Raw genomic sequence first — 27,783 nt, forward strand, 5'->3', positions numbered from 1 at the left:
TTGATACCTCTCATATCTTTTATAAATTATATATAAAATGTTAATGTACATTCATCTATTAATTTCAATTGAATAGTAACAAGATATAGAATTTAATCTAGAAATAAAAATAATTAAATTATTGTTATAATTTTTTTATTAATAAAAATATTTGTCGATAACAATAATTTATCGATATATTTATGAGATCATGTATCAGACACCAATATTCTAATATTGGACCATCCAGAAGCTGTGTTCAAAGATTTGGATGAACTTAATAAAGAAAATGGTTATTAATAGTCTCTAGAAGGTGGGGTCCTTTAAAATAAAATCAAAACAAAAACAAACCAACCAAAGAAATGTGTTATTTAAAGAAAAAAGAAATTAATACCAAATCCCCCAACAATAACTGGTTACACAAAGGGAGGACAAATTCATCCAGTAGAGGTTTCTATATTTCGTCATCATTCATAATTTGGATAATTTATCCAATGTGCCAATGAGACAACCACAAGGAAAATCAATCATTGAAAAAGTCTGAAGTACTTCTCATAGTACAAGAGTGACGATCATATTGTCTCAACCTTCTCAGAAAATTGAGAACCAAGATTTTGGTAATCTTACCAGTTAATTTCCAAGTTGTTAGGTCAGATTATGTTCATACTACCACCTTCAACCCCTTTCTAGTACTTACGAATGCATAATTAATTAATTGTGTAACGATGACATTGATACCAATTGACGACTATCCTATCAAAAATCAATTGAGTAAATAGTAGCTTCAAATCATTGAATAGCTAGATCTACTCTGACCTAACCACCTAAACTTTTGAATGTCAAAATAATTTAATACCTCTCTTCCAGAAGTACTAAAACAGTATCCCAATCACAATGTCAACATTTCATATTAAGGGAGAAAAGTCAACCATAATTGAAAAGGCAATAAATAGATTTAGCTTGTTCTAAAGATCCTCAAGAAGCACACAGAAAGATTTACTCAATTAAGAGACGGGACAAAATTTGTATGTCAAAAGCCCTCCAACTCCCATGACATTGATTATCAAAAATCCATCGAGACCCCAATTGACTAACTAAATTTATATAACTAAATTTGTATGTCAAAAGCCCTCTAACTCCCATAACATAGCTTGTTCAAAACAATTTTGTAGGACACAACTCAGGAATGAACTCGAAGTTGAAAGGTTACTTCTTGGTCTGAGTTTGAGTGATTAACTTGGTAAGAACATAGCAATCTGGCGGGGTAATGTTTGCGTAATAGTTCTGAATGGTTTCTGTAATCTCAAACCCAAATTTCTTATAGAAATTGATAGCGTCATCGTTATTTGTCTGGACATGCAAATAGATTTCTGCAATGTTTTGCTTTGAGCAGAGATCAAGAACATGATTTAACAGTCTACTGCCTGCATAAAACCCAAAGCATAAAAAACCAAGCAACTAAAATCTGCCAAAAAAAAGAATAAAAACTTCTCATTTCAATCAAAATCTTTTACCGAAATAATACTTAATTTGTGCACCTTGTACAAGTTATCATTTTTTTCTTAATTCTTTAGTTATTCTATGATTACTACTAGCAAGGCCAGATGACCAAGAGAACAATGATCTAACAGAACTAACAAATATTAGAAAATCTCTTGAAAGATGTCAAAATGCTTGGTGAAGACCGACCATAAAAGTTCTTTCAGAGTGGAGCCAAACAAGATCAGGGCAGCCGTCTAGTTAGTTGGACATGGCTGCTCTTCCTCTCTTTTGGTGGCCTAGTTATTGGGCTTTGAGAGAAAGGGACAATACTTTCCAAGTCAAATAGAGTGGGAGATTTACGAATAAGGAAAATGCTCTTGGAGGGTCCTTTGCAATGCAGCAGCAAATATGAACTTCAAGAGAAAAAATTGTGATCGAAGATCTAAAAATGCGATAAATAAAGGATATTACCAATGGTCTAATTCTGCCAAAAAAAAAAAAAAAAAGGCAACCTCTTCATATCTTTCCAATGGTTCAAGCTGCCAAACCATTGGAAAAACAAATCGGATTGAGGGAAAATGTTTGGGTTGATTCCACTCTCGCACCTCATTCCTGAACATTTTTGCTATCTTGAACAATAAGCAAGCACTAATTACAGTAGTTGGAATGCAAACTTGTAACTGGGCTCTGCATCTAAGCAGTAGTTTCTAATATTTGTGAGTACTTGGACTAGCTTGAACACACCTTGATTACTCTACAAATCAACTCACTTGACTCTACAACATTAGGGTGCCAAGGAAAATTGTAAGATTAAATTCTAAGTAGGCGACAACTATAGATTGAACTCATTTGCTTTAAGTCCTTTATTATACTTAAGATGGTTGTAAAATGAGAAACATATTTTACAGAGAAATTCAAAAGTTGAATCCATCTTTGGGAAAAAGTGAACTCAGCAAGCCTCAAAAATTCGAAAGATGGGATGTTTCAGCCCCAAGATAAAATTTCAGAACTTTTGAAGTCATATCGGGCTCGCAAAAAGTTTCTCAATGTCACAAAAGTTGAAGATACTTTGAACCAATCAGATCATGTGAAGGAAAAATCCCAATGAACGAAATATTCCATCTGTGGTCTACTGACTACCCATTCCCCCAAAAAGGAGAAACTCTTGACCATCTATTTTTCCTTGCCTTTTTACTGCATGAGGATGCTCTTAGCGGGTTAAAGTTTTTAATACCTACTCTGTTTTTCCGGATAAGCATGAATTTTTTCTTTCTAAAGCTTTCTCCAGTCAGTGGCTGTATTACGAAGCTAAAGTGTATTAAAACTGTGCAGTAAAAGACTTCTTATGGAATCTTTGGCTAGGAACAAACCGAATAATAGTTCAAGACAGAAAAACCTTACAAACCATTCAGCGAACTTGTCTTGTGTAAAAATACACCCGCAGTGTACTGGTTAAACAGAGAAATGAATGCCACGACACCTACCATTTTTTACCTTTTAACAGTTGAGAACTCTGAACAGTATACAGCCTCAAGTTGGAGGGCCCTTCACAAGAAGCTCTTTTGAATCAAAGTTTACCATGTGTGTGTATACACATATATATTAATTTGGATGGGAGATGCATATCATTATCAACGTATCATAAGCCTTTTCTCAATAAGGGTTCTCTTCCTTGGCCATAAGGTTATTACCTCTTTCCTTTTTCTTTCCTTATTTTTAATTGATATTAAAAAAAACAAAAACAAAAACAAACAAAAGAACAAAAACAAAACAAAATCTTATAAGAGATGAAGTTGGTACTTACCGATGCCTAGTCCACGGTAGGGTGCTAGAACACCCAGGGTCATGATGTAGACACGCACAGATCCATGTTCTTTCTTCTCAAGGCGACATGCAATGGAGCCAACACATATATCACTGTAGTATGCTGCAAAATCAATAGAAATACTTAGTTTTAGCCTTTTGCAATACTTTAACACAATAGGAAAAGAAGTATTGCAGTTTTTTCCTTCTTGTACAGCAATAATTGTAAAAGGGTAGATGAAATGGTAAATAGTAACCATTATACTAATTCGGTTTTATTTTTATATATATGAAAAACAGTATATTCTTAAACTGAACTAGGCATGCATCAGCCTGCAGGTCTAATATACTAGTCATCAAATTACTGATATAATGTGAAAGATTTTAAAAGGAAACTAGATTGTTCATTTTCCAAGGCTACTTTTTTGCACAAACATACGTTCCAATAGAAAAACCAAGGCAATGAGTCCAAATTGAAAATGCACAATGCAAAACATGGGACATGGAAGAAGCAACGTCAAGCTAATAGACGAAGAAAGTGAATTGTGATTGAATGGGAAATGAAGTGAAAGCTGAAAAAGAAAAGGAGACATAACTATAAGACATTAATGTGGTATGTGGAGACGAAGTCGCAAGTCATGAAACACACACAACCATTTTTCACTTTCCCCATCAAACCAAAAGGGAGTTGGTGAATTGGCAAGGAAGATTTTAACTTATTTGCAAAACCGCAAATGATAAATGAAGTGCAAAGTTATATTTTATTATTTCAGAAACTCGTGAAAATCATATCGACCAATTACAAGGAAATTGGTTTATGGATAACTTTGCATATTAAAAAAAATTACAAAGTTTAGATGGACTCAGTAATCAAGTAGGTTTGCTATGAGTTCATGCTTGACATACATTCCTAGGTTCAGTTCTTTTAGGCTAAAACTTTTATGGATGAAGATGATTCAATTAAGAGTGAGGATTGTTTCAGAAAGCCCCCATATCAAACTGCAAGTGCAATAACTAAATGTAATAGTGAAAGCATATGAGGATTATTCCTACCATCCTTGAAGAAAGATCCAAATATTCATTCCAACTAGTTCACCGTTTAGAAAATTCATTGGAATAAGGAGTAATACAATGACAAAGAAACCAAAAAATGTATTTCCAATGGAAATGAATAGAAATTCAAAATCCTATATTATATATAATGTCCCAAAGAGCATGTAAACAGAGAAAAAAGAACGCCAAATCCAGAGTTAAAAGGCTTCAAAAACCAGCGACTAAACGAACTAAAACCACATAATCAATGCTAGAAACCCCACAAACACTCTTCTATATTCCCAAATAACTAATAGCTAAATCCAAGAATATCAACGGCGGAATCAAACGCCGCCAAAACACACAAGAAAGAATGATAAAAGAACACAAGAATAAAGAAACAAAGAACCCCAGATGAGGAAATGAAGAGAAGCAGTTAAAGGGGCGTGAAGTGGATAGAAGAAGTATCAAAACCTAGCTTAGTGAACTCGCCAGAAGCAAGGACGTCGGCGTAGTACTTTTCGTTATAGCGAACAGGAAAAAGGGCTGTATTGAGCTTCTTGAGCTGCATCAAGTTCTTATCCCTCACTCCGTCGAGCGAAATTGGGACTTGGCGCCCCACCCCCATTGCCGTTGAACGAAGAAATACAAAGAAGAAGAAGAAGAAGAAGAAGAAGAAGTTTCAGAGTTAGAGGAGGAAGAGAAGAAGAATAAAAGGCGCTGGATCGTATCAATTGCAAATGATGAGGAGAAAACTTGGAAATCGTCCGGTTCTCCAATACGGTCAATCGGGCCTTCTTCCATTCGTTTACTTCGGCCCATGCCCATTAGCGCTACAAAGAAAAACGATACATAGAGTATTACCGTAGTAATCCCACTTTGACAAAGCACGTCGATGTGAGACGGTAAGCTTTATATCTATGACTTCCTATCTAACGACTTCTGTCAAAAAGACATTACTAATTGTCTTTCAGAATTTATCTAATTTTTTCTATATATGAATTTATGTTGGGTTTTCTTATATTTGTTAAACATGAGGTTGATTGCTATATTTACCATTGTGTTAGGGTAGATTTCCTTCCTCAAAAGTTGTTTAAACCATTATTCATATGAAGAATATTCATTTTTTAAAAATTGCTAAATTGTACTATTATTCTTGAATTTTGTCTTTTTATTTCAAAAATGCTAAATTACCTCTATTCTCATTTTATTATAAAATTTATATTTGTTTATTATTATATTATAGTGGAACATATATTGAAATAAGAAATTAAGATGATTATTTATCAAAAACAACGTAATAACATGTGGGAGGTTTTTTAATTAAATGAAAATAACTTAAGATTGACATAAATAAACAAAATGACAATATATGTAGACGATTTCTTTATAAATTAAAAGTAATAACTTAATATCGATATTAATGTTGTAAATTTAGAATCATGTCTAAAAATGATTATCCCCTAAACCACGTTTAATACAGTAGGAATATATTTTTACCTTTAGTAAAACATAATATATCTATAAAATAAACTTGATCAATCTCAACGATAGAATATCATTGATTTCAAATAGTTGAGGTGCGAAATTTTGAGGTAAAGTAATCATATTTTGAATATGTTAATAGATGTTGTTATGAGAATGAAATAACACATACTACTTCAACAAGTAACATATTATAAATCGGACCATGTGTTACGTATCATTTATTTCAATAGTTGGCATGTGAAATTTTGATAATGTACTATTTTTATACCATTTGTTTTGATAATTAACACGTGGAATTGAAAAATATTTCACCTTTAGGTTAGTACATTACTAGATCATTTCATGTTTTAATTTTCGTATAAGGTTTTAAAGAATTTACACTCCAATAATGTTTTGAAACAAACTCAAAGATGGTTTTTTTATACAATTTAACAAAAAGAAATAAAGATATGTTCTAATATAACAAAATAATTACTCTCACAAATTATCCAATTATGAGATAAAATTACAATACGATCTCTACAACTTAATTAACGATTTTTCTTTTTCAGGAAATTCGTAAAAAATAAAACATTCGATGAATTTTTTTTTTTAGTTGTGCGGAGTGTAAATAATTTATCAAAATTTTTTTTTATTTTTAAAAAAACTCCAAAATTTTACTTATTTAAATTGAATACCAAATTAAATTATGGTAATTGTTATAAATTGATTATATAGGATGGTTATTAACACCTTTAATCAATAAAAATTACTAGTCAAATTATATATTGTTTATTTAATAATGATCATAGACTAAATTATATTAACTTCTGTATCTTAGTTTATGTTGACTTTGTAACTTTTCTTAAGTATTATATAAATTCAATACCTTACTATCCTATCCCTCTTTAACTATTTGTATTTCTTAATCCAAAACAAGTAAACGAAGTTATGGTTGAGAAGAAGCACAACCCCAAAGCGGTGATCGTCGGAGGAAGCATTGCCGGAATTTCATGCGCTCTCACTCTTATTAAAGCTGGCTGGGAAGTTCAAGTCCTCGACAAATCCCCCTCGCCGCCCACCGGTTGTTCCACCGGCGCTGGACTCATCCTCGATCCTCTCTCTCAGAAGCTCATCCAGTCGTGGATTTCCCGCCCTGAACTTCTCCTCGAATCCACTTTGCCTCTTACCACGGAGCAGGTCTAAATCTCTTTTCTTATCGTTCTCTGTTTGTGAATTTCGAATCGAATGTTCTCAATGCTTGGGAAAATTTTAGGTTATTATTCGATTTAAACTGGATTTAGGAATTAATTTAGGTCCATTGTTATCGATTTTGATGAATTTGAGTTGAATTTCAAATAGAATCGAGCAATTGATGGAGAAATCAAAGTGGGACGGATTTTGACTGACGATGAGAATTTCAATTATAGAGCAGCACATTGGGCTGACCTCCATAGCCTTCTATACAAAGAGCTTCCATCTCACATATTTCTTTGGGGACATCGTTTCCTTTCACTAAGCATTTCCGATGACAAAACCTCTGTGAAAGTCAAAGCAAAAGTAACGAAAACAGATGAAATGGTTGAAATAGTTGGGGATTTGCTTGTTGCAGCTGATGGGTGTTTGTCCTCCATTCGTGAAACATTTCTTCCTAACTTGAAATTGAGGTTGGTAAATCAATACATCCCATATCATCCCATCTCCATTGTTGATATTGTTGATTGATTCAATTCATAGATATAGAAGTTAAAAATGAAGATGGATTTGAATGATGTAGATATTCAGGGTATTATTGCTGGAGAGGGGTTTTTGATTTCTCGAAGAAAGAGAATCGGGAGATAGTGATGAAGATGAAGAAGAAGGCTTATCCTGAAATTGGGAAATGCTTGTATATGGACTTGGCATTGGGTACTCATATTTTGCTGTTTGAGATTCCGAAGAACAAAATCAATTGGGTTTGGTTTGTTAATGAAGCAGAACCCCAATTCAAGGTCATTCCCCTTCATCTATTTCCCTCTCTGTTTCTTGCTTTTACGTTTTATCGACTCTTCTGTGCATGCGATACATTTATTAATATATATCATTTTAAAAAATTTAATGTTATGTGTTTGATACCTTTGTTTATTCCAAAACTTAGTTTGTTATATTTCACATTTCAAAAGTTGTTATTATTGTCATATATGTATGAGAGTGTGTAAATATCTAATACATATCCGATATGAACAAATTAGTCAAACAAAATTATTCGTACTTCCTAGCAGTGTGCTACTTAGGTTATTAATCATGATTTGATAATTAAAAATTAAAATATGATAAGGTTAGATAAGTAATTTACCTTCATATAGTAGAAATCGTAGGAAACCATTTTAGTTTGAAAAGACTTTTGCATTAAAACAAGTTTCATTTTAATTTTCAAATAATTTTATTTCCTTTTGGAATCTATTATTTGATACTCTTTAAAAGAAAATAATTTTGTGTCTAATATATCTTTTAAACTATATTAAGTGTCTAATATTTAAATTTTATTTTTAATTTAGTATCTTGACCAATAAATACATAGTTCACTCAATATTTTTAAGATAGAATAATAAAAGGGTTAAGTAAAATGCTATCAAACACAATCAACTTAGATTAAGATCTCATTTGACGTAAATTTCAATCAATTTTTTTATTAAAACGTACATAGGTCAAATGATATATAAATGTACTAAAAGAATATAAATATTACGAAAACTTGTTATACACGGTGAGAACCGAATTTATATTTCAAAGTATTAGAAGATAATACATATTTAACTTAATTATAAATATGCTTTTGTTTCTTTAAGTACTCTTTCACCAGTAATTCATCTCTCAAGTATTTTCTTAAGAATTTTTTATCCTAATATTTGTATCTAAAATCATTCACAAAGATACCAAGCCCACTTTACATAATATGTATATTTGGAAAAAAGAAACCTTTATTATTGAAAATTCAACTTAACTTTTTTAATTAAAAACATTATTCCATTGATCTATTTATTGGCACTTGAAACCAATGAGCATATATATAATATATATTAAATGCAGGCTAGATCAATGACCATGAAAGTAAATGGTGATATGGTGAAAAGATTACACAAACAAGTGGACGACCTTTGGGTTCCAGAACTTACAGAAGTGATTAAAGAAACTAAAGATCCTTTCATCAATGTCATCTACGATTGTGATCCATTAGAACAAATAGTTTGGGACAATGTGGTGTTAGTTGGAGAAGCAGCTCATCCCACCACTCCTCATTGTGCAAGAAGCACAAATATGACGTTGTTAGATGCATCTATTTTAGGTCAATGCCTACGACGAAATCGGAGACTATTCAATCTAGAATCGGCCCTTGCTGAGTATCAGGCTTTGCGACTGCCTATTCTTCATGCACAAGTCCTGCATTCTCGACTCGTCGGTCAGATAAAGCAAGGTTTGACACTTTCAGATCGTGAGCCTTTTGATCCGAGTGTAGCTACAACTACACGTTACTTACAGAAGCTTCAAATAAGAAATATACCTTTCCATGTATAATGATTTAGTCTAACAAACTACGTTATTTTAGTTTGCAAATTGCAATACTGTCAGGTGGAAAAAGTCGAAAAGGTTTAACCACATTTACCATTTTCGTTATTTTTTTCCAATGAGAAACTAATAAATATCGTCATGTGATTCATGAGAAGTTTTTCTCAATGTCGTAAATGATTGAATGTATCCAAAAGTAAAATGGAAAACAAAGAACGAGAAATTATAATTCCACTTGTTTTCATCAGTGTCATTTGAATTAAACTTCGACAAATTGGGTTATATGGTATTTTATCCAAATTTCAATAAGCTAAAATAAGCACCCAAATTGAACCAAAATTAAAAGAATAACAATCAAAATAAACATTTCAATGCAAATTACTAAAATAGTGTCTTGTTTTCTTACCGATCAATCATGTTTGAAAGATTATAGTTGCCAAAAGTGTTGATATATTTGGTTATTATTTATTTTTGGCACAACATGTTAACTTATTCAATTATAACGCTTCTTTCATCTCAATAAAGATATAAGTAAAGATTAGATGATTACAACATAATCGTTAAAAATAGGATAAAATTTTGAGGGTAAAAGATTTTTGGATAGTTTTTAAAAATAAAAAGTTATAGAACAAATAAGATAGCAAAATATCCAAATTATAAATAAATAAATAAATAAACCCTAAAATGTTGATCTTTTAGTTACAAATTTTTATGTTGAAAGTTTCAAAATTGAAATTTCCAACCTCAAATAAATTTAATTTAGAGTGATTTAAAACATGGTTTAGCAAGTTTTTGTTTTTAGTTAGGAATTTTTATTTCACAAACATGTTGATCCTATTTCAAAATTCCCAAAATAAAAACATGTGCAAAACATTCATAAATGACCTAAATAAATAAATATTAATTTAGTTGTAGATAAGATAAAAACAATAACTTTAAATTTAAAATTCATACCAAATCTTCTAATTTTGTCTTTTTTTTTTTTTATTTTACGATTTTCCGACATAATTCAACAAGTTTTACGATCAAATTAATGGACCAAAATATTTTTATTTAATAAAGAGAGAAGTTGGACTCGGCTTCGATTATCTCAAAGGATCCCTCCTCTCATGGCTTTTCCGTTCTGAAATTTCTCCTTGAATCCATTTCGCCCCTTTACGTCGAAGCAGGTCCGATCTCTCCCTGTCGAGGTCTTCGCTCTGTTTGTGTAATTCAAATCGAATGTTTTCGAGTATTAGGGTAAAAATAAATTGCAAATTTGAATTTAATTTAATTTCAAATAGGAAAAAGTAATGATGAGACTCTTAATGAGCAGAACATTGGGCTAACCTTCATAGTTTTCTATAGAATGAACTTCCACCTCACATATTTCTTTGAGGTCATCTTTTCCTTTGAGCAGAACATTAACCAGACTTGTGCGAAAATCAAAGCAAAAGTTATGCAAACTGATGAAATCGTTGAAATAGTTGGGAAGAAAGGAAAAAAGAAGGGATGTAGGCCATCTTCAAGAATCAAAGTTTTTTTCGTGGATGTAGGCCATCTTTTTGCCTAGCCATGTTAAATTTACGAAGACAAAGAAAGTCGAGAGATATTTAATTACCTTTGTGAATGTTTTTTTTTTTTTTTTTTAATTAGAAAATAATCGAAGATATTTAATTTCTTGTAAAAAGTTGACTCGAACCAAGTGTAATAAATAAGGTTGACGTGGCCTCTTCTCCATCTTTCATTCTATCTAAATCAAGAAGATATTCTCTTATTTGTGGACTCATCTTCTTCCACATGTTTTGTCTTTCATCTCTAGACCTAATATATATAACACAAAAGATAACCCAAGATATAGTTAAGGTTCTGTTATACAAAAGTTCACCCTATCATCCACCAAGTTCGAAAAATTAATTTATATTTGATAACAAATTTATATATTAAATCTCACGTGAAATTATAAACTATCAAACAACATGCAAACAAAATCAATAAAAAAAGTACAAAAATCACCGATTAACTATAAAGTTTCAATTACATCTTTAAAGGTGTTATTGAAGGCCTTTAATGTCGGTTCATCTTTAATATCGGTTATGACCGACATTAAATATGTCTTTAATGTCGCTTATGATATATCTTTAATGTCGTTTTTCCACGGCCATTAAAGATGCCTTTAATTTTTTTTTTAACCGACATTAAAGCTGTCTTTAATGTCGTTTTTTCAAATTTATTTTTAATAAATCCTTGCATTATTGTCCATTTTGTATGACACCAATAGTTAAAAATGAAATCTTTTACTTGTACATATACAAAATGAAATCTTAATAATGTGTACATTTATATACAACTTGGATCCAAACACAGAAATTATGAAGCTTAATTATTACATTGATCATCCTTTGGAAAAAAAGAAAGAAAGAAAGAAAAAGAATATATTGAGAGAGCAATAACTAAAACTACAACTAATAGCAAACTAGAACGCTTCACAAATGACTAACTTCAAGATCTTGTCACAAAGATGAGGGTCTGGCTAATTGTACTCACTTGCAACCATTTCTTCTATTGCAGTCATTTGTTTAGTGATAACTCCCTGTAAAAGACATCAAGATGGTTGAATTGATAAGTAACAATCTTATGACCTAGTTGCTAGTAGAAATATCAAAATATCAAAATGAGGATGATATGATAGTTCCAAACAAAGGCAAGATTTTGTTAACTTCCCATGAACAAATTGTTATTAACTTTCTATTCATGTTTTTCAAAAACCAAGTCAAATTTTGAGAAATAGTTACCACCATAATAGTCTTTTCATTGCCAAACAAAAGAACCAAACATAAAGTCACCAACAAAACAGTTTTTCTTCACATAATTAAACTTCTCGCTTTTCTAAATTGTTAAACAGTATTTGAAACAACACCACCAAAAAAAATTTCTAAACCAAGTGCAACCACATAACAGTCTTACCAAGATAATATTGTAGCTTGTTCATTCAAGTCTTCCTAAAAAAAAAATTGAGAAACATGGTAAGATAAACTTTTTTGTATAATACCTTCAATTCCAAACAGTTGACTGAAGCTTGAACTTGAACCATCAATTTCCTACATATTATTTGGTGCTTGTGATTTGCTTGATTACACAGAAAAGAAAACAATATATCTCTTGGGTGTTCTTATGGCTAAACAACAATTATTACAATAGAGCCATCAAAAACAAGAATCTGATTTGAACAACATAACCACATTACAAAGCAAAACAGCAAACAACTCCATAACCAATATAGCTATAATCAATATCTAATTTCTCATATGTTCACTATCTATAACCTGAGAAAGAATACTCCAATCCAACTTTTACAGACAAAAATCCAATCTTCCCATTCTCAGAATGAGTATGATCTACTTCCAAGTGTAGAAAAAAGCTAATTAAAGAGCAAATAATTGATGGCCAAAAGTAGAATTTTGGATTGGTTTTTCTTGGCCTATGCGGTAGGAATACATATTGGAAATGGCCACAACTAGGTAATAATTCACTAACAAGTAAAGAACTTGTAGAAGTCAGTAAATTATATAGGGGTACCAAAACAGAAAAACCTTGTAATCCAAAACTTCACTAATGGAAATTTGAGAAGCAGTTAGTATGTAAAGTGTTTTTTGGTCCAGTAAGCACAATTGATGCTAATAGGAGGCAACTATCCAAGTAAAAGCTATAAATTAAATTGGCGAATCCATTCACATATGTGTGGTTGCGATCCATAATATAAAAAATAATTTAAAAATCATTGTCAATACAAATATGGTCCTTTTCAAATTATCAAGATGCAAGTGATACCATAAATTAGAACACTCAAACCATTATAAATAATGAAGATTAAAAAGTTTTGTTCTTCGTAAAGGAGCTACGGAACCATGTCATAACGAAGCTTTGAAAAAATCAAGAACTTATTTTAGACAATGAAGAGTAACTGTTATATATCTTTATACTTAATTATGCATAGTATACTATTGTGTTACAAATATTGGTTCAGTGATTGAAAATCTTTAGTTTACAATTAGTACAAATCGTGTATAAAAAGAAAGAAATCAAAATTCTTGTTCCTATTTTATAAATGGGGTTATGGAAAAGAATGTTTTCCTATTTTGCTCTTAAAATTTTCAAAATTTTCATAATTTCCATAAACTATAAATTGTACATCCATCTCGCATGTTATGAACTAGTTTAAATAAATAGAACATCAACAGAGAGGTAACCATCTAGTTTACCTTACTCAGGTCTTTCCTCCAAATTGCAACTATCTCTGATACCTTGCTTGGAAGATAAGATCGAACCATCAAAGCAGCTTCTGGAATCCGATTACTGTCAAAAAATTATACATACACATTGTATGTTTTTTAAGTTATACAATATAAAATTAACTTTATTCAACATGAGGATGTTTTTTAAGTTATACAATATAAAATTAACTTTATTCAACATGAGGATGATGTGCAAGAAGATTTTTCTTGTTTTTTACCTTTCTACTAACAACTGAAGGCAGTCTTCCAATTTACCCAACACAAATAAACAAAGGAATGCAACGTTGTTCTTTCCTTGCTCCTTGGCAAGGGTTGCAAGTTGTGATATGCCTTGAGCGTCTCCTAGGGAAGAGTACAACAATAACAAACCACTATAATCTACAGCATACTTCAAACATTCCTCGGCCATGTCCAACTGCAAATGAAACAAAGGAACAAATCAAGAAAACAAATGTCAATCGACATACACAAAAAATGAGCGCTTGCAACAGTTCAAAATGAGGAAAGGAACCTTTCCAATCGACATAGCCAATTCACCAAGCTGCTTCCACTTGGATTCACTCTGTACTTCAACAAATAAGGAAAAGTAAAAGACCTGACATTTCTACAAACAGTTGGTGTGCGTGTGAACTTGACGACGGGCTTAAAAGAAACCACACCTGGGCCTCTTATCAAATCAAAATTGTGATAAAAAGCACTCAAAATCTAGCCCATTAATAAGTATTTAGAGAATCACGTAAACATAAATAATGACATGGGCCTCTGAGAATCTGGAACTGATGACGACGAAGAACCAAAAAAACTAGAAACAGTTGAGAATGACAAAATGGAAGTGGGTTAGTAACGTACTCAAATGGGTAACCATTATAGAGGATTGCAGATTCAAGTTCAGATTAAGATTGAATTCAATTCCCTTTTACGTTGTCGGTAATGCTCTACATTCTAACTCTGTTCGTCGACGGTGAAAACTTGGTGTAACACGTTTGTTATGAGAAATTTTGATGTGTTCAACTGCTGCCATAGCTATGAGTTACGAGAATAGTCGACTGGCGGACAGAGATAGAAATAAAAGGGAAAAGGGAAAAAGAATGAAGATGGAGGATAAATGATAAAAGCAAAATGGTCAGATCAGCAAAATGGTCAGGTTGGGAGACATGGCAACTGGCGGATAGACGTTCAACGATAGGTAAAAATGTTGGCATCGTGTGTGCTTTCGGCCGAAGAAGATGAAGGAAAGGGAAAGGGAAGGGAAATGGAGAGGCGTGGGAGAGATGAGTGTGAGTTTGGGGATTTGAAATCCTAACAAAAGTGAAACCCTAAATGCATCTCTTACTATCTTTAATGTCAGTTTTAAAAAAGTGACCCTTTAATGTCGGTTTAAAACCGACATCAAAGATCCGCTTTTTTAAAACTGACATTAAACATCTCTATTCATTTTTTCCAACTGACATTAAAGCCCAATTTTCTTCTAGTGCCATTTCCTCAAAATTCCAGAAACAAAACCCCAACCATACTCTGTAAGACAGAGTCGTCTCATACTAAATAAATGATTGGGTTACAGAGATTCTTCCATTCCAACAAAGATTTACCTAAAAAATAGGGTTGTGAGATAGAAATTATAAAGGATTGTTGTAGCTATGAAAGTGAAACAAATTTAGATGGGTTCAGTAGAAAGCTTAAGTAAATTTAGCCAACTTTTCTCATTGTCTTAAAGAATCTACAATCTAAAATTATGTTATAAAATAATAAATATTAAATCGATACAAAGAAAATGAAGAACAGAAAAAAGAAAGAAAAAGGACCGCAATATCGGTGTAAATGAAGAATAGAGAGGAAGGATGAAAGATAATAGTGGAGAGGAGGGAGAAGTATGTAAACAAAATTAATTTAGTTAAAAGAATCAAGGAGGAAACATAATTGAGTTACAGACATTTTGGATCAAAAATTAACAAACACCTATTAATAACTAAAATTTTATAAAATTAAAATATTAGATATCAAAATCCAACATATATTACAAATTTCATAACAATATGTACGAGTTATAATATTTATATTTTAATAACATACATAAATTTGTATCGGGTTGGATCGATTTTTTAAGAAAGTTGAAGAGTAAATCGTTTGGTTTATTAGTTATTTGAACACTCCTAATCGAAAAGGAACCAAGCCAGAGTTGAGGGAGTTGTTTTTGTAATGTTTACTAGAATAAATAATCTGATAACACAACTCAACGATGTTTACTTATGTGAGAAATTCATATATAAGATAAATAGGTGAAGGCGCACATGCCTCAGTTTCTGGTGAAGAAGAAAAATCTCCTATTCATCCATTCCTTTGCCCAATAACGAAACTCAACGATGGATGAAAATGAGAGAAGAATCCCCAAAGCACTCATTGTTGGGGGCAGCATAGCAGGAATTTCCTGCGCTCATGCTCTCTTAGAAGCCGGGTGGAAAGTTCAGGTACTTGAAAAATCAACCACTCCTCCAACCGGAAGTTCCACCGGCGCTGGCCTCGGCCTGGATCTTCTCTCTCAGAGCCTCATCCAGTCCTGGATTTCCGATCCTCAACTTCTTCTCCAATCCACCCTCCCCCTTACCGTCGATCAGGTGAGTTTCGAAGAGTTTTAGATTTGGGTTTTTTTTTCTTTCTTTCTTATATATATAATCCATTTAGGGCATGTTTAATTGTGATTTGTGTGTATTTTAATAGAATCAAGCAACTGTTGATAGGGAAACTAAGGAGAGGTTGATTTTAAGTAGGGATGAGAATTTCAATTTTAGGGCAGCTCTTTGGGCTGACCTCCATGGCCTTCTCTACAATGAGCTTCCATCTGAAATATTTCTATGGGGTCACCATTTCCTTTCATTCTGCAAGTCTGAGGATAAAGCTTGTGTGAAGATAAGAGCTAGGGTTTTGCAAAGTGGTGAGATTGCTGAAATAGTTGGAGATTTGCTCGTTGGTGCTGATGGGTGTCTTTCTTCTGTGCTTCGGACCTTCCTTCCCAACTTCGAGTTGAGGTAACATGAAAAGATCCTATGTGTTTTTGGGAAACTATCGTAAATATAATAAAACACCAAACTATTTACAGGTCCTATAACAAAACCTATAAAATTAGCCATTTTTTAAATATTTAAGTCCTTCCATATTTCTTTCTTCCGTGATTCTTCCCTCTTCCCTCCGATTTCATCTTTCTTCTTTCCTTTTTTTTCGATTTTTTTCATCATTTTTCTTATTTTTCAATTCTTTATTTACGTCGTTTAATCTTTCCATCATTTTTCTTCTTTTCTTTTCTTTTTTTCGCTTCGATTTGCATTTGGATTTTTCTTCTTTTCTTTTCTTTTTTTCGCTTCGATTTGCATTTGGATAACCAAATCTAAACGACTTTGTATAAGACTGTGTAAAAAAAATAGCAAAATTTAATGTGTACAAGGCTGTGTACAAAAAAAATAGCAAAATCTAGAATATCGTGTATAAAGAATTTTGAAAAAAAATAAATGATTCTGTAAAAAAAATAAAAGATTGTGTATAAAGAATATTGAAAAAAAACATTTAAATTGGAGTAAACAGATGTAAACGATCTTTAAAAAAAATAAACTATTACATAAAAAATCTTGAAAAAAATTCATTTAAATTGGAGTACGTGTAAAAAAAGTAAACAATCATATAAAAAAGTAAACAATCGTGTAAAGAATAAACGAGGACCCAAATCTACACGATCGTGGAATTGAAAAACTCATATCTAATATAAATTGTAGTTATATCTAAACAAGTTGAAGCCATAACGATCGCATATAAATTATAACCATATAAATTATGGTCATATCTAAACGATTACGTATAGATTGTAGTCATATCTAAACGATCAATAACTAAATCTAAACGATCAATAACTAAATAGATTGTAGCCATATCTAAACGATCAATAACTAAATCTAAACAATCGCAAATATTGACGTGACATTTTTGGTATTTTACACAATAAACCTCTATACTTTCCATTTTCAGAATTGTTTTAAACAGTGTAAATATTTAAATATTTTGTTGTTTTTTATATTTTAAAAAAGACCCCTATCTTTTTCACCTGCTACTTATATCATATCCATGTGAAATTAATAATTATATTTTGACTTTTACTAGTCTCGATTTAGGATTTTTCTCCCCATTTTCTCTCACTTCCTCTCTTGGTTTTAGCCCTTTGCTCTCACTCATTTCATTAAAAGGGAGCAAGAGTCAACAACCCAACATGAACCCACAATAAACTTTGTTTTGCTTTGTTTTGGTAATTTTGATGATTACACAAACAAAAAGTGAAAAAAGAAATTAAAAGTGAGGCAATTTCTATTTTGTGTCCAAATTTTGGTTCAACTGTACAAATATTTCATAGAAATTGTGTTTAAAAGTGTAAGACTAGTGTTTCAAAACAACCACTTGAACATGCCAACCAAACATGCTTAAAGCCATCACTTTCCATTGATTTTTGAATTCAAGCTTTCTCTTTAAAGTATATCCACACTCACATCTTTATTGTCCTTGTGTATATATATAGATATTCTGGATATTGTGCTTGGAGAGGAGTCCTTGATTTTTCTAAGAATGAGAATTCAGAGACTATAGTTGGACTTCGAAGGGCATATCCTGAACTTGGGAAATGCTTGTATTTTGACTTAGGATCCGCTACTCACATTGTGCTCTACGAGCTTCCAAAGAAAAAACTTAATTGGATTTGGTATATCAATCAACCAGAACCACAACTCAAGGTAATTGTTCTTATGACAATATGATGCCTCTTTTGTGCGCAAAGCTCTATAACAATAGTTCTTTAGTTTGTGTTGGTTGACATGAGTGTGCAAAACAAACGCAGGGTAACTCGATGACGATGAGAGTACAAGAGGAGATGGTGAGGAAAATGCACGAACAAGCAGAGAAGGTTTGGGTTCCTGAGTTCGTAAAAGTCGTTAAAGAAACAAAAGAGCCTTTCATCAATGTCATATATGATAGAAATTCATTGGAACAACTAGTTTGGGATAATGTAGTATTGGTTGGAGATGCAGCTCATCCTACAACTCCTCATGGCTTGAGAAGTACGAATATGTCGATATTGGATGCAGCCGTTTTAGGCAAATGCCTTGAGAAATGGGGACCAGAGAACTTACAATCAGCCCTTGCAGAATATCAATCTGTTCGGCTGCCTGTCAGCTCAAAGCAAGTCCTGCATTCTAGGTATTTGGGTAGGCTAAAGCAAGGTTTAGCTCTACCTGATCAAGAACCCTTCGATCCAAGGGTAGCTACGCCAGAGAACTGCCTAGAACTTCAACAGAAAAACATTCCTTTCTTCAATGATGTTCCTCAACTAATAGATACCACCAGGAAGTCTATATAGAAAAGAATGTATAGAAATCCAAAGCTTAAATGAATTCATGACTTAGCAATTCATTAAATCATAAAGTCCTGTCTCTTAGACCACATATAATTGTATTCATAACGTTGTACCATCAAGAAGTATAATAAATCACCTATACGACAAAAGTCTTTTTCAACTCAGCTTTGGCATCATTGATCAGGAATGAGTTTAGTAGAAACTATATCCATAACCATCATATAAGAGTTCAATATCAGTTCTCAAGTACATAGCAGCTAGACAGATTTTGCAAATCAAGTTGATTATATGGAAGCTAAGTTATAAATGGCTGATTGAATTGGCAAATCAATATCCTTGTTTGAACATATGATTAACGATAGTGCCACGCTCTTGCTAACAAGCTAAAAAGATGATCTACAATTGGGAGAGTATTATCCAATAAAATAACAATAAATATCACTGGTTTAATAAAGATTCAAGAACTAAATTGCAAGAAAATATGTTACACACGTCTGGAAAAGGAAGCAATCCTACTACATTGGCTTCCTCTTATTGAATATCTCCAGTATTTTCAAATAACAAAAACAATATATAAAGACGTTTTCCCATCAAAAAGAAGGCAAAAAGAAGATTATTTAAACCAACATCAGAATGAAGAAATGGTTTTCCAAGGGAAGCGGATCGAAACCCAGACAATTAAAAGATGCATACAAACTTCCCACTCTAGCTTTTACAAGAAGAATATCATTATCTATCGAAGGGGTGAAGTACAGAGCTCAAGAGTAGAAAAACAAGTTACCCTTCCCATCGTAATTGAACATTAACATCTCGTGATCAAAATCCAAGAGGCATATCATTAACCTCTCTTTGCAGGCCAAGAGGCTTGAGCTGACATAATTATCCCAACAATTACTCCGAACAACCCAAGTGCACTGCCAAAGATCTCGATTACAAGAATCTTCACAAAAAGGGAGGAGTTCTGGGCATCTGATAATGCACAGCTGCTTCCAATGATTCCCACACACAGCCTTAAAACAAAGCATCGGAAAAGATTCAGAATAAACAATCAAACTAAAAAGTAAACGAACTTTAGAAGAGCAAAATTTAAGAATTTCGATTGAAAAAATAAAGTAAGAGAGAAGGCAACAAACCCGCAGACGAGGTTTGCAAAGCCAACTATGATTCCAGAAGCAAATATTGCGTATCCTGCTCTTAGAGACTCGGGAGCATATATCTGAGATGCTGACACACTCTCTAACTTGGTCTGTAAGATAATGGCAACAATGACACCATATATAGCAACAGCTTCACAGAAAATTACACTGAAAGAACACAACATTAAAGTTGTTATAGTCAAATTAATCGCCACAGAAACAAGAACAAGGAATTTACAATACTACATTCAACAATATTCTTTCAGAAACACTGGACTCACGCTCAATTCTGTTCTAACTGATAAGAAATTCTAACGATTTTCTTCGTTCCCAGTTGTATAAGTCCAAGAATTAAACATTGCACAATCCCTAATTACATATCCGGACCCTACCATAAAAGTAGGAATTCAATCAAAAGTAAAATGAACAATTCATCAAATAAAGTCAGGGCTTCACCTAATCAAGTTCTTGGAAGTAATACGAGGAGCTTTGATCGCCGCACCAATCAAACTGCTTCCCGTGATGTAAATCCCCCTACCAAATTCGAAAAAAAAAAACGCAAATTCTCATCATTCAGAAACAAAATCGAAAAAATAAACATTCGTAAAAAGAAACACAAAGTGTACGTAATGAAATACCAGGCGGCACCGAGGACGGAAACGCCGATGGCGATGGCGATGCCGATGGCGGAGAAAGTGTAGGGGGAGATGTTGACGAGAGCGCGAGCCCAGGAGCTAGAACGCGCAAGGACAGCGGCGGTAGACATGATTAACTATCAATCTCCGACCTTGAATCTGAAAGAGGGATTGGATTTGATCTGAAATTCGCCGGTGTTAACCCTGGAGGAATAGAGTTCCTGATCTGAAGATTGTGGAGATCGACGGATGAGTATCGAGAAACGTCCACGCGCGCGTGAGAATATTGAAACCTTTTTATTCGTTTACATATCTATATTGTCCGATTCATCAACTCAAAATAAGAAATTACGACTATACTAAAATTACAATAATCCGTAGTTTAAATAAATTTAGTTTATATATTTTTAATAAATTTTAATTTTATATATTTTATTTATTTATTTATATATCTCGTAGAGAGTAAATTTTACAAAACCATGTCTTATGGAAATTAAAATTTATGAAATGAAAATTACGAAATGGGTTGGGTTGGAAAGAACTTTTTTTACCCATCCGAATTCAAATTGTCAATCATAACTCAAATAAGATATCCAATCCCATGATTTATTTATTTATTTTTAAAATTTGTTATTTATCAACTTAAAATACTAAAATTTATCTACAATACATTTTAATAATTAAAATTTTATAAAATTCAAATTTTAACTATTAAAATTCAACATGTTTATTACAAACTAAAAAAAAATCATATTTATGAATTATATTTCTATAAGTTGTAATATATATTTTAATAATATTAGAAATTTTGGTTGAGTCAATCTAGATTTTTAAATATATAACCTAAACCCAACTCAACCTGGAAAAAAAAACATTAAAAAAACTCTAACCAATCGACCCTTACAATTTAGGTTGGAAGTTCGAATTGTTTGGGTTAATATCAAAAAATTTAACAATAAAATAAGTTTGAATGGTACTTTTAAGATTTATTATGAGTGCATAAATTAAATTTGGGTATTTAAAAATACATGTGTTTTAATTTTGAAATTTCGGTGAAAGGAAGTATATTGCATTTTCACGTTAAAGAACTTTCATGAATTAAACAAGCTTAGATAGATAAAAGTTTTAACTTTTTGATATCCAATCAGTATTTTATTATAAATTTTGAAAATATATTTACATTTTCTTTCCACGAAAATACATTAACTAAAATTAAACAACGAAATTAAAATTTAGTAAAGAATGATATTTTAATATTAGAATATGACCCGTCTCTTCTCCATCCAATGGGCCGGACAAGTGAGATGTGTTGGTTGGGCCTAAGCCCATGGGCTATAAAGATCTTTACGGTCGGTGACCTAAGATAATTTAGAAAATTATATAAATTTTAGAAATATTTAGTAATTTTGAATAAAAAATTTCACAAATATCTTAAATTAAGATTTTTTTTTACTTAATTACATTATTTTTATTATTATTGTCTAAATATTAATTCCCTTTATTATATTAATTGAAAAACTTTACCTTATATAATTGCTTTGAATTATAATAAAATAATATATGTTTTAATAGAAGATATTCTTAAAAAATATATTTCTTAATTCAAATATATATTTTTTAATTATTCATCATTCTTTGTCCGTCGTCTTCTTCTAATTATCAAAGTTTTCCGACTCCTATATATCAAATTCTCCACCAATTCTATTTGATCTTCTGTCAGATAATATCTTAATTTTTTCACCAATTCTATCTAGTTTCATTCTTTTGTTATTTAGTCGCAAATCAATTGAATTTCCTTTCTTCGTCGGAATTCTCATCTGTTACATCCTCCGTCGGAAATAAATTTCTCAATGTTATACACTTGTAAAGTCTTCTTTTATCACTGTGTTCAGAGCTTCACTGTCGGAAATCAAATCAATTTCTTCAACAATTTCATATGCCTTCACATACATCTGGTTAGTTTTTTTCATCAATTTTTTTACCTTTTTTGTACTTCATTAAATCGTAATATTCCTATAACGTCTAACGTTATATTCCAGAATATGTATTTTAGACATATAAGTTGAGATACATTAGTTATTTATCTTCTCTAAGTTTGTAAATATATAGGCCTTCATATTTATAAATCGTCATACATTTATTGACAAATATGACCTGTCTGTTATCTTCATAACATTCTTAATATACCCCTTCTTATTTACCATAATATATACATTTGGACATCCAGTAGTAGTTACATATATTTGTAATATGTTTATCAGGATAACCAAAATTGCAGTCTATATTGACGTCCGATGATGTGGTATAGGAGTTGGCTTTGGAATTTTGAGAATTTAAGGTCTAGAAAACTACCAAAAGTCGTATTTTTAAATACTTCTAATTCCCTAATATTTAATTTTCTTTTTATATTTTAATGACATCTAGCCTTGCATAGATGTTTAATTTTTTCACTCTTAACCATTAAACATAATTTCAAGGACAATATCATTATATGTATATGTAATATATATATATATATATATATATATATATATATATATATATATATATATATATATATATATATATATATATATATATATATATATATTATAGTAAGTATATTTCAATAACTTAATGGTCATAATCATCCTCATTCTTGGTTGTTTTTTCTCTTTTTTCTCCTCGGTCGATTTCTGAAACAATATTAGTAATATACATTTTAAGTTATAAGATCATTTGTTAGTGATAACTAACTGCATCTTACTCAACTGAAATATTATATACACATATTTTATATACAGTTTAAATTAATTTTCTTCCTCACTCTTCACATTCGCAGTTACTTGTTTTTCCTCCTCTTATTTCTTATCACTTTTTTTTATCTTCTTACTGATTATCCTTCTTATCTTACTTTGACAACTTTCGCTAACTTTCTCTTCTTAGATACCTACATTTATTAATTTGTTGTTTACACAGAGAATAAACACTTTAAATTTGTTGTTCAAACAGTAAATCAACACTTTAATATATACAAACTTCAAAGTGATGGTTTAATCAAGAAATATATACAACATGCATTACTTAGTTTGTTTTGCACATAGTCTCTACATTTAAGGTGACTTAAACAGATAAACATCACCAAATTCTTAACTTCTTCAACATTCTAATTTTGTAAATAGTGTGAAGAAGACCGTTGAAGTATGTAAATAAATACGATTTGATCTCATATATATCCCTTTAATTTCATATAAGAATTATAAAAAAAAACACTCGGGAAGGGAAGATTTCTTCTCGACACAGTGATGGAAGACAATTTGGCTTGAACTTTGAAGGTCTACAACGAGGAAATGAAAATCCTAATGGCCTAATTTGGTTGATGGTGAAGGTCTGCGAAAGAATTAGAGAATGATGGTATTTTTTCCGCTCGCTATGCGCTTTCCTTACGTGCTCCCCTTTTCACGCCATCAACGTATCGGTTTTCTTTAGTTTTCAAAAAAAAAAATCGTAAATTAATAATATTGTAGTAAAATGGGTCATACTTTTATGAAATAAATTAGCTCATTTAAAACTTTTGCGTAATATATGGTCAAATTAGGCCAATTCATAGGCTAAATTAGGCCATTTGAGCTTAAACCCCTAAATTTTAATATTTTTTATTATTTATAATTAAATCTATACATATATCTGGATTAATATTGAGATTACGAGGTATAGAAAATCTTCCTAAGTGTGTTATACAATATTGGATCATGATTTGTCGAAATAACTTCAATAATTTTATTTAATGCAAGGACATCAAACACCAAATATTAGATTAATCCCAAGAATAATTGTTACTTCAATTCACTGATTAGTGTTTTAAAAACAATTAAAAAAAATTAAAGAAAAAAGAAAATATTTAGGATGGTGAATGTTTATTGAAGTAATGACGTAGCCAAAAATTTTCAAAAAAAAGTAAAAGAGTTAAAAAAAAATCGATTATAAATTTAGAAGGAAAATAAAATATTTTAAAATATTAAAATATTAATGTTCTTAAAATTGTGCTTATTTTAACAAATATTTTTTCCTTACATGCATCATAGATGTGAGAGATAGATTCAAACCACGTACTTCTTGGTAAGTAACTATATTACCATCTTTATATGCTAGGTTAATCTATGTTTACTTTTCACAAATATATGTCCACTTACCTACTCCAATGTACGCATATCTTGGTGTAGTCTTCTTTTAATTACTAATTAGTACATAAACTTGAAGCTAAAACACGAAGATTAAATCAAATAATCTAATAAAAGTTATAATACACAGGATATAGTTATAGTTTGGTAAAAAAGAAAAAAAATAATAAAAAGGCATAAACAATGAAATAATTCTTACAACCAACTTTAAAATCTATTTTAAAAAATTTCGAGGACTAAACACATCTTTTTAAACTTTAGAAATTAAAAAAAAATACCTTTCAAAAGTTAATTATTTTTTAAAAATTTAAGTTCTAGATACAATACATCCTTTCTTAAATTTGATTATTTATTATCCATATTTTGAAAACTAAAAAAAAAAAATAGTTTTATGAAAACTTATTTTTATATTTTAGAATTTGCCAAAGACTTTAATCGTTAGAAAAAAAATCAAAATTATTGTAAGAAAAGAGAATAAATAGACATAAAATGATTATTAATATTGAGGATACCTTAGCTTTTTAGAAAATTATTGGTTTCCAAAATTTGCCTAAATGTTCGTCTAACATATTAAATATATATATATGTATGTATGTATATGTTATATATAAAATAGGGGAAAAAGGGGAATATAAAAATGGAAAGGATCTGACTGACAAATAGATTGTTTAGGTGGAGAAGGAGATGGGACAGCTACATGATACGAATGGGAAGAAACAGCTGGGATGCTGGATCCTTTCCCCCTTGATTCCCTCCACAATCCTCTACCCCCCATCTTATTCTTTCCTATTCCTCCCCCCACCATCTCTCTCTTCCTTTTAACTTTTTCATTTTCCTTTTCTCCAAACTATCCTTTCTTTATTTTCACCTTTTTTTTTTACACTTAACCTAAGTTTCCTCATCAATTCCTTAAAACCAATCAACCTTAACCCCGCTGGATTGATATTTTCATTATATTTTAAAAATTTATCGAAACACCAAAACATAAACATTATTAATACACCATTGATATCAAAATAATAGCCATGTTTACTTGATTATTTGAAAACAATGGAATGTTTATTTACTGGTTTTTAAGTTTAATTTTTAGATTTTTTGAAAATGTCTTTCAAAATCAAATTTCTATGGGTGTTTTTCTTGTTGAAATTTTGTTAGGTCACAACTTCTATATTTCCATCGATACCAATATCTTAAATTTTGATTTCAATAATTTGAAATTTGTCCTTTTGAATTAACAAGCATCTAATTGTTGGTTAAAAATTAAAATTATATTAACTGTTTTTGTGAGAAGGGATGAGATTTCTCTCACGAAGCAATGTGGTGTTGTTCTGTAGCGTACACAAAATATTGTTTTCATTAATTTTTTAGAGTTAGAACAGTCAACATTAGGATTGTCATCTAATTGTTCGTATAAAATTCTTTATCTAAGATTATATATATCTTATTTCTTATATATACTCTTTTATAATTAACCAAAGTGAATATATATATATATATGAAGTTTCATTATTGTTTTAGATTACAATCAACATTTAAAATAGAGATTTTCTTTTTCCCACTGTCCAACTATTATATAAATATAATGTAGTGTATGTACTTATGTTGCTTTGTCTTATACTTTAGTATCCAAGATTTTGGGATTGTGCATTGGTTAAATAAATAACAATCTTTTAACCATATATGTTATTACTTTATTTATACAGGGGACTCTTTGCAATCCGGACACTAAACCAAAATATATAATCAGTGGAAATTAATATTAATCCATGAAAAATTTACACATAGATTAATACATGTTTAAATAATATAATATATAACAAACTTTAAATTTATTAGAGTTGCATTTATTTAAACTTGAAACTTTCGTAAAAAAAAAAATCTATAAAGTTATTAAATCCCCAATTCTTCCAAAAACTCAATTGGTTGAAAGCGAATTTAATTATATATCATTAATATTTCCTCTCACCTATGAGTTGAAATGTTTGAAAGGTCCTACAAATTTTAATTGTGAAGGAAACAACAATATATGAACAACCACCTACTCTAATACCATATTAAACTATAAATTCACAAAAAAAAAATTTAAGCCAAAGATAAAAGACAAGACATGCTAAATTGCTTTTCATAAAATAAGTTTTGCGCAATGCAGAAAATGAAATTGATTATTTAGCTATTATCTAAATACAAAGTTAATATTGATTCGATTTTTTTTTTTTTTTTAAAATTAGGCTATATCTTTATATCCAAATAATAATGAACATGCAATGAGATAGCCTAAGGAAGCAGCAAAAAAGAAAAAAAAAACTTTTAATGAAAAGAATAATTTTATAATAATAACAACAAGGATGATGATGATAATAATAATAATAATGATAATGATAATCAGATGCATGTACCATAAAATATATATATATATATATATGATGAGAATTAAAAATAAAATAAAGGGATTTATATAATTCGGATTATGAGTTGTGTAGAATAAAAAAATAGTTGACTATGGACCGACCGATCTTCTCCGGATCCGTGGGGATTTGGTACCCGTTGCGGTAATATTATCACTAATCCGAATTATTATTTTAATCTATAATCTTTGCTTTCTCCACCTCCATTCTTAATATAACTAAAACTGCGTCGTTTTACTCTGTTATTACTAAATACCAATTCCCTCTTCTTGGTATTCTCTTTCAAATTTAGAAATGCTTCGTACCAAAGTCAATACTATGACTTTCCATTCCTCTTCCCGAGGAAGATTACTTTCAAAACCCCTTTCAGATTTTTTCTAACTAATTTAACACTTTCATCTTTATCGTCATATAAATAAAGTAATATTTAATGATTAAAAATAGGTTAAACTAAGCACAACCAATTAAGAAATTAAAAACT

At 30.7% G+C, this 27,783-nt stretch overlaps 5 protein-coding genes and 1 long non-coding RNA gene across 6 annotated transcripts; 2 read left to right on the top strand and 4 right to left on the bottom strand.

The window, feature by feature from the left end:
- Positions 1–910: 910 nt before the first annotated feature.
- Positions 911–5,101, bottom strand: LOC103488274 (uncharacterized). Its single transcript, XM_008446928.3, has 3 exons — positions 4,771–5,101; positions 3,266–3,388; positions 911–1,403 (listed from the first exon to the last, which is right to left on the bottom strand). The coding sequence occupies exons 1-3, from the start codon at positions 4,922–4,924 to the stop codon at positions 1,186–1,188; spliced, it is 495 nt and encodes a 164-aa protein (XP_008445150.1). The 5' UTR covers positions 4,925–5,101; the 3' UTR covers positions 911–1,185.
- Positions 5,102–6,643: 1,542 nt separating this feature from the next.
- LOC103488273 (uncharacterized) lies at positions 6,644–9,460 on the top strand. The gene is made up of 4 exons (XM_008446927.3): positions 6,644–6,963; positions 7,126–7,430; positions 7,541–7,754; positions 8,833–9,460. Exons 1-4 carry the CDS (start codon positions 6,715–6,717, stop codon positions 9,316–9,318), a joined length of 1,254 nt encoding a protein of 417 aa, XP_008445149.1. The 5' UTR covers positions 6,644–6,714; the 3' UTR covers positions 9,319–9,460.
- A 774-nt stretch (positions 9,461–10,234) lies between these two features.
- Positions 10,235–10,926, bottom strand: LOC107990716 (uncharacterized). Its single transcript, XR_001762435.2, has 2 exons — positions 10,639–10,926; positions 10,235–10,508 (listed from the first exon to the last, which is right to left on the bottom strand). It is a non-coding gene; the product is annotated as an uncharacterized LOC107990716 (long non-coding RNA).
- Positions 10,927–11,743: 817 nt separating this feature from the next.
- On the bottom strand, positions 11,744–14,217 carry LOC103488562 (coatomer subunit beta'-2-like). The gene is made up of 5 exons (XM_051082215.1): positions 14,095–14,217; positions 13,802–13,998; positions 13,551–13,644; positions 12,341–12,389; positions 11,744–11,881 (listed from the first exon to the last, which is right to left on the bottom strand). Exons 1-5 carry the CDS (start codon positions 14,107–14,109, stop codon positions 11,868–11,870), a joined length of 369 nt encoding a protein of 122 aa, XP_050938172.1. The 5' UTR covers positions 14,110–14,217; the 3' UTR covers positions 11,744–11,867.
- Positions 14,218–15,693: 1,476 nt separating this feature from the next.
- LOC103488270 (uncharacterized) lies at positions 15,694–19,130 on the top strand. Its single transcript, XM_008446926.3, has 4 exons — positions 15,694–16,195; positions 16,299–16,606; positions 18,136–18,346; positions 18,451–19,130. Exons 1-4 carry the CDS (start codon positions 15,944–15,946, stop codon positions 18,967–18,969), a joined length of 1,290 nt encoding a protein of 429 aa, XP_008445148.3. The 5' UTR covers positions 15,694–15,943; the 3' UTR covers positions 18,970–19,130.
- A 331-nt stretch (positions 19,131–19,461) lies between these two features.
- Positions 19,462–21,109, bottom strand: LOC103488269 (V-type proton ATPase subunit c''1). The gene is made up of 4 exons (XM_008446925.3): positions 20,741–21,109; positions 20,559–20,636; positions 20,100–20,270; positions 19,462–19,976 (listed from the first exon to the last, which is right to left on the bottom strand). The coding sequence occupies exons 1-4, from the start codon at positions 20,866–20,868 to the stop codon at positions 19,805–19,807; spliced, it is 549 nt and encodes a 182-aa protein (XP_008445147.1). The 5' UTR covers positions 20,869–21,109; the 3' UTR covers positions 19,462–19,804.
- Positions 21,110–27,783: the final 6,674 nt, after the last annotated feature.

The sequence above is a fragment of the Cucumis melo genome, chromosome 3, assembly GCF_025177605.1.
Source record: "Cucumis melo cultivar AY chromosome 3, USDA_Cmelo_AY_1.0, whole genome shotgun sequence".
In the NCBI taxonomy this organism is placed as follows: domain Eukaryota; kingdom Viridiplantae; phylum Streptophyta; class Magnoliopsida; order Cucurbitales; family Cucurbitaceae; genus Cucumis; species Cucumis melo.

Coding starts and splice junctions, on each gene's coding strand:
- LOC103488274 (XM_008446928.3), bottom strand. CDS start 4,924: ATGGGGGTGGGGCGCCAAGTCCCAATTTCGCTCGACGGAGTGAGGGAT. Junction 3,389..4,770: donor TGGCGAGTTCACTAAGCTAG/GTTTTGATACTT, acceptor TTGATTTTGCAG/CATACTACAGTGATATATGT. Junction 1,404..3,265: donor CTACCGTGGACTAGGCATCG/GTAAGTACCAAC, acceptor GGTTTTATGCAG/GCAGTAGACTGTTAAATCAT.
- LOC103488269 (XM_008446925.3), bottom strand. CDS start 20,868: ATGTCTACCGCCGCTGTCCTTGCGCGTTCTAGCTCCTGGGCTCGCGCT. Junction 20,637..20,740: donor TCCGTCCTCGGTGCCGCCTG/GTATTTCATTAC, acceptor CGAATTTGGTAG/GGGGATTTACATCACGGGAA. Junction 19,977..20,099: donor TTTGCAAACCTCGTCTGCGG/GTTTGTTGCCTT, acceptor CTTTGTTTTAAG/GCTGTGTGTGGGAATCATTG.
- LOC103488270 (XM_008446926.3), top strand. CDS start 15,944: ATGGATGAAAATGAGAGAAGAATCCCCAAAGCACTCATTGTTGGGGGC. Junction 16,196..16,298: donor TCCCCCTTACCGTCGATCAG/GTGAGTTTCGAA, acceptor GTATTTTAATAG/AATCAAGCAACTGTTGATAG. Junction 18,347..18,450: donor AACCAGAACCACAACTCAAG/GTAATTGTTCTT, acceptor AAACAAACGCAG/GGTAACTCGATGACGATGAG.
- LOC103488562 (XM_051082215.1), bottom strand. Junction 13,645..13,801: donor CTTCAGTTGTTAGTAGAAAG/GTAAAAAACAAG, acceptor ATTTTTTGACAG/TAATCGGATTCCAGAAGCTG. Junction 12,390..13,550: donor GGAGGAAAGACCTGAGTAAG/GTAAACTAGATG, acceptor AATAATATGTAG/GAAATTGATGGTTCAAGTTC.
- LOC103488273 (XM_008446927.3), top strand. CDS start 6,715: ATGGTTGAGAAGAAGCACAACCCCAAAGCGGTGATCGTCGGAGGAAGC. Junction 6,964..7,125: donor TGCCTCTTACCACGGAGCAG/GTCTAAATCTCT, acceptor AATTTCAAATAG/AATCGAGCAATTGATGGAGA. Junction 7,431..7,540: donor CTTCCTAACTTGAAATTGAG/GTTGGTAAATCA, acceptor TGAATGATGTAG/ATATTCAGGGTATTATTGCT.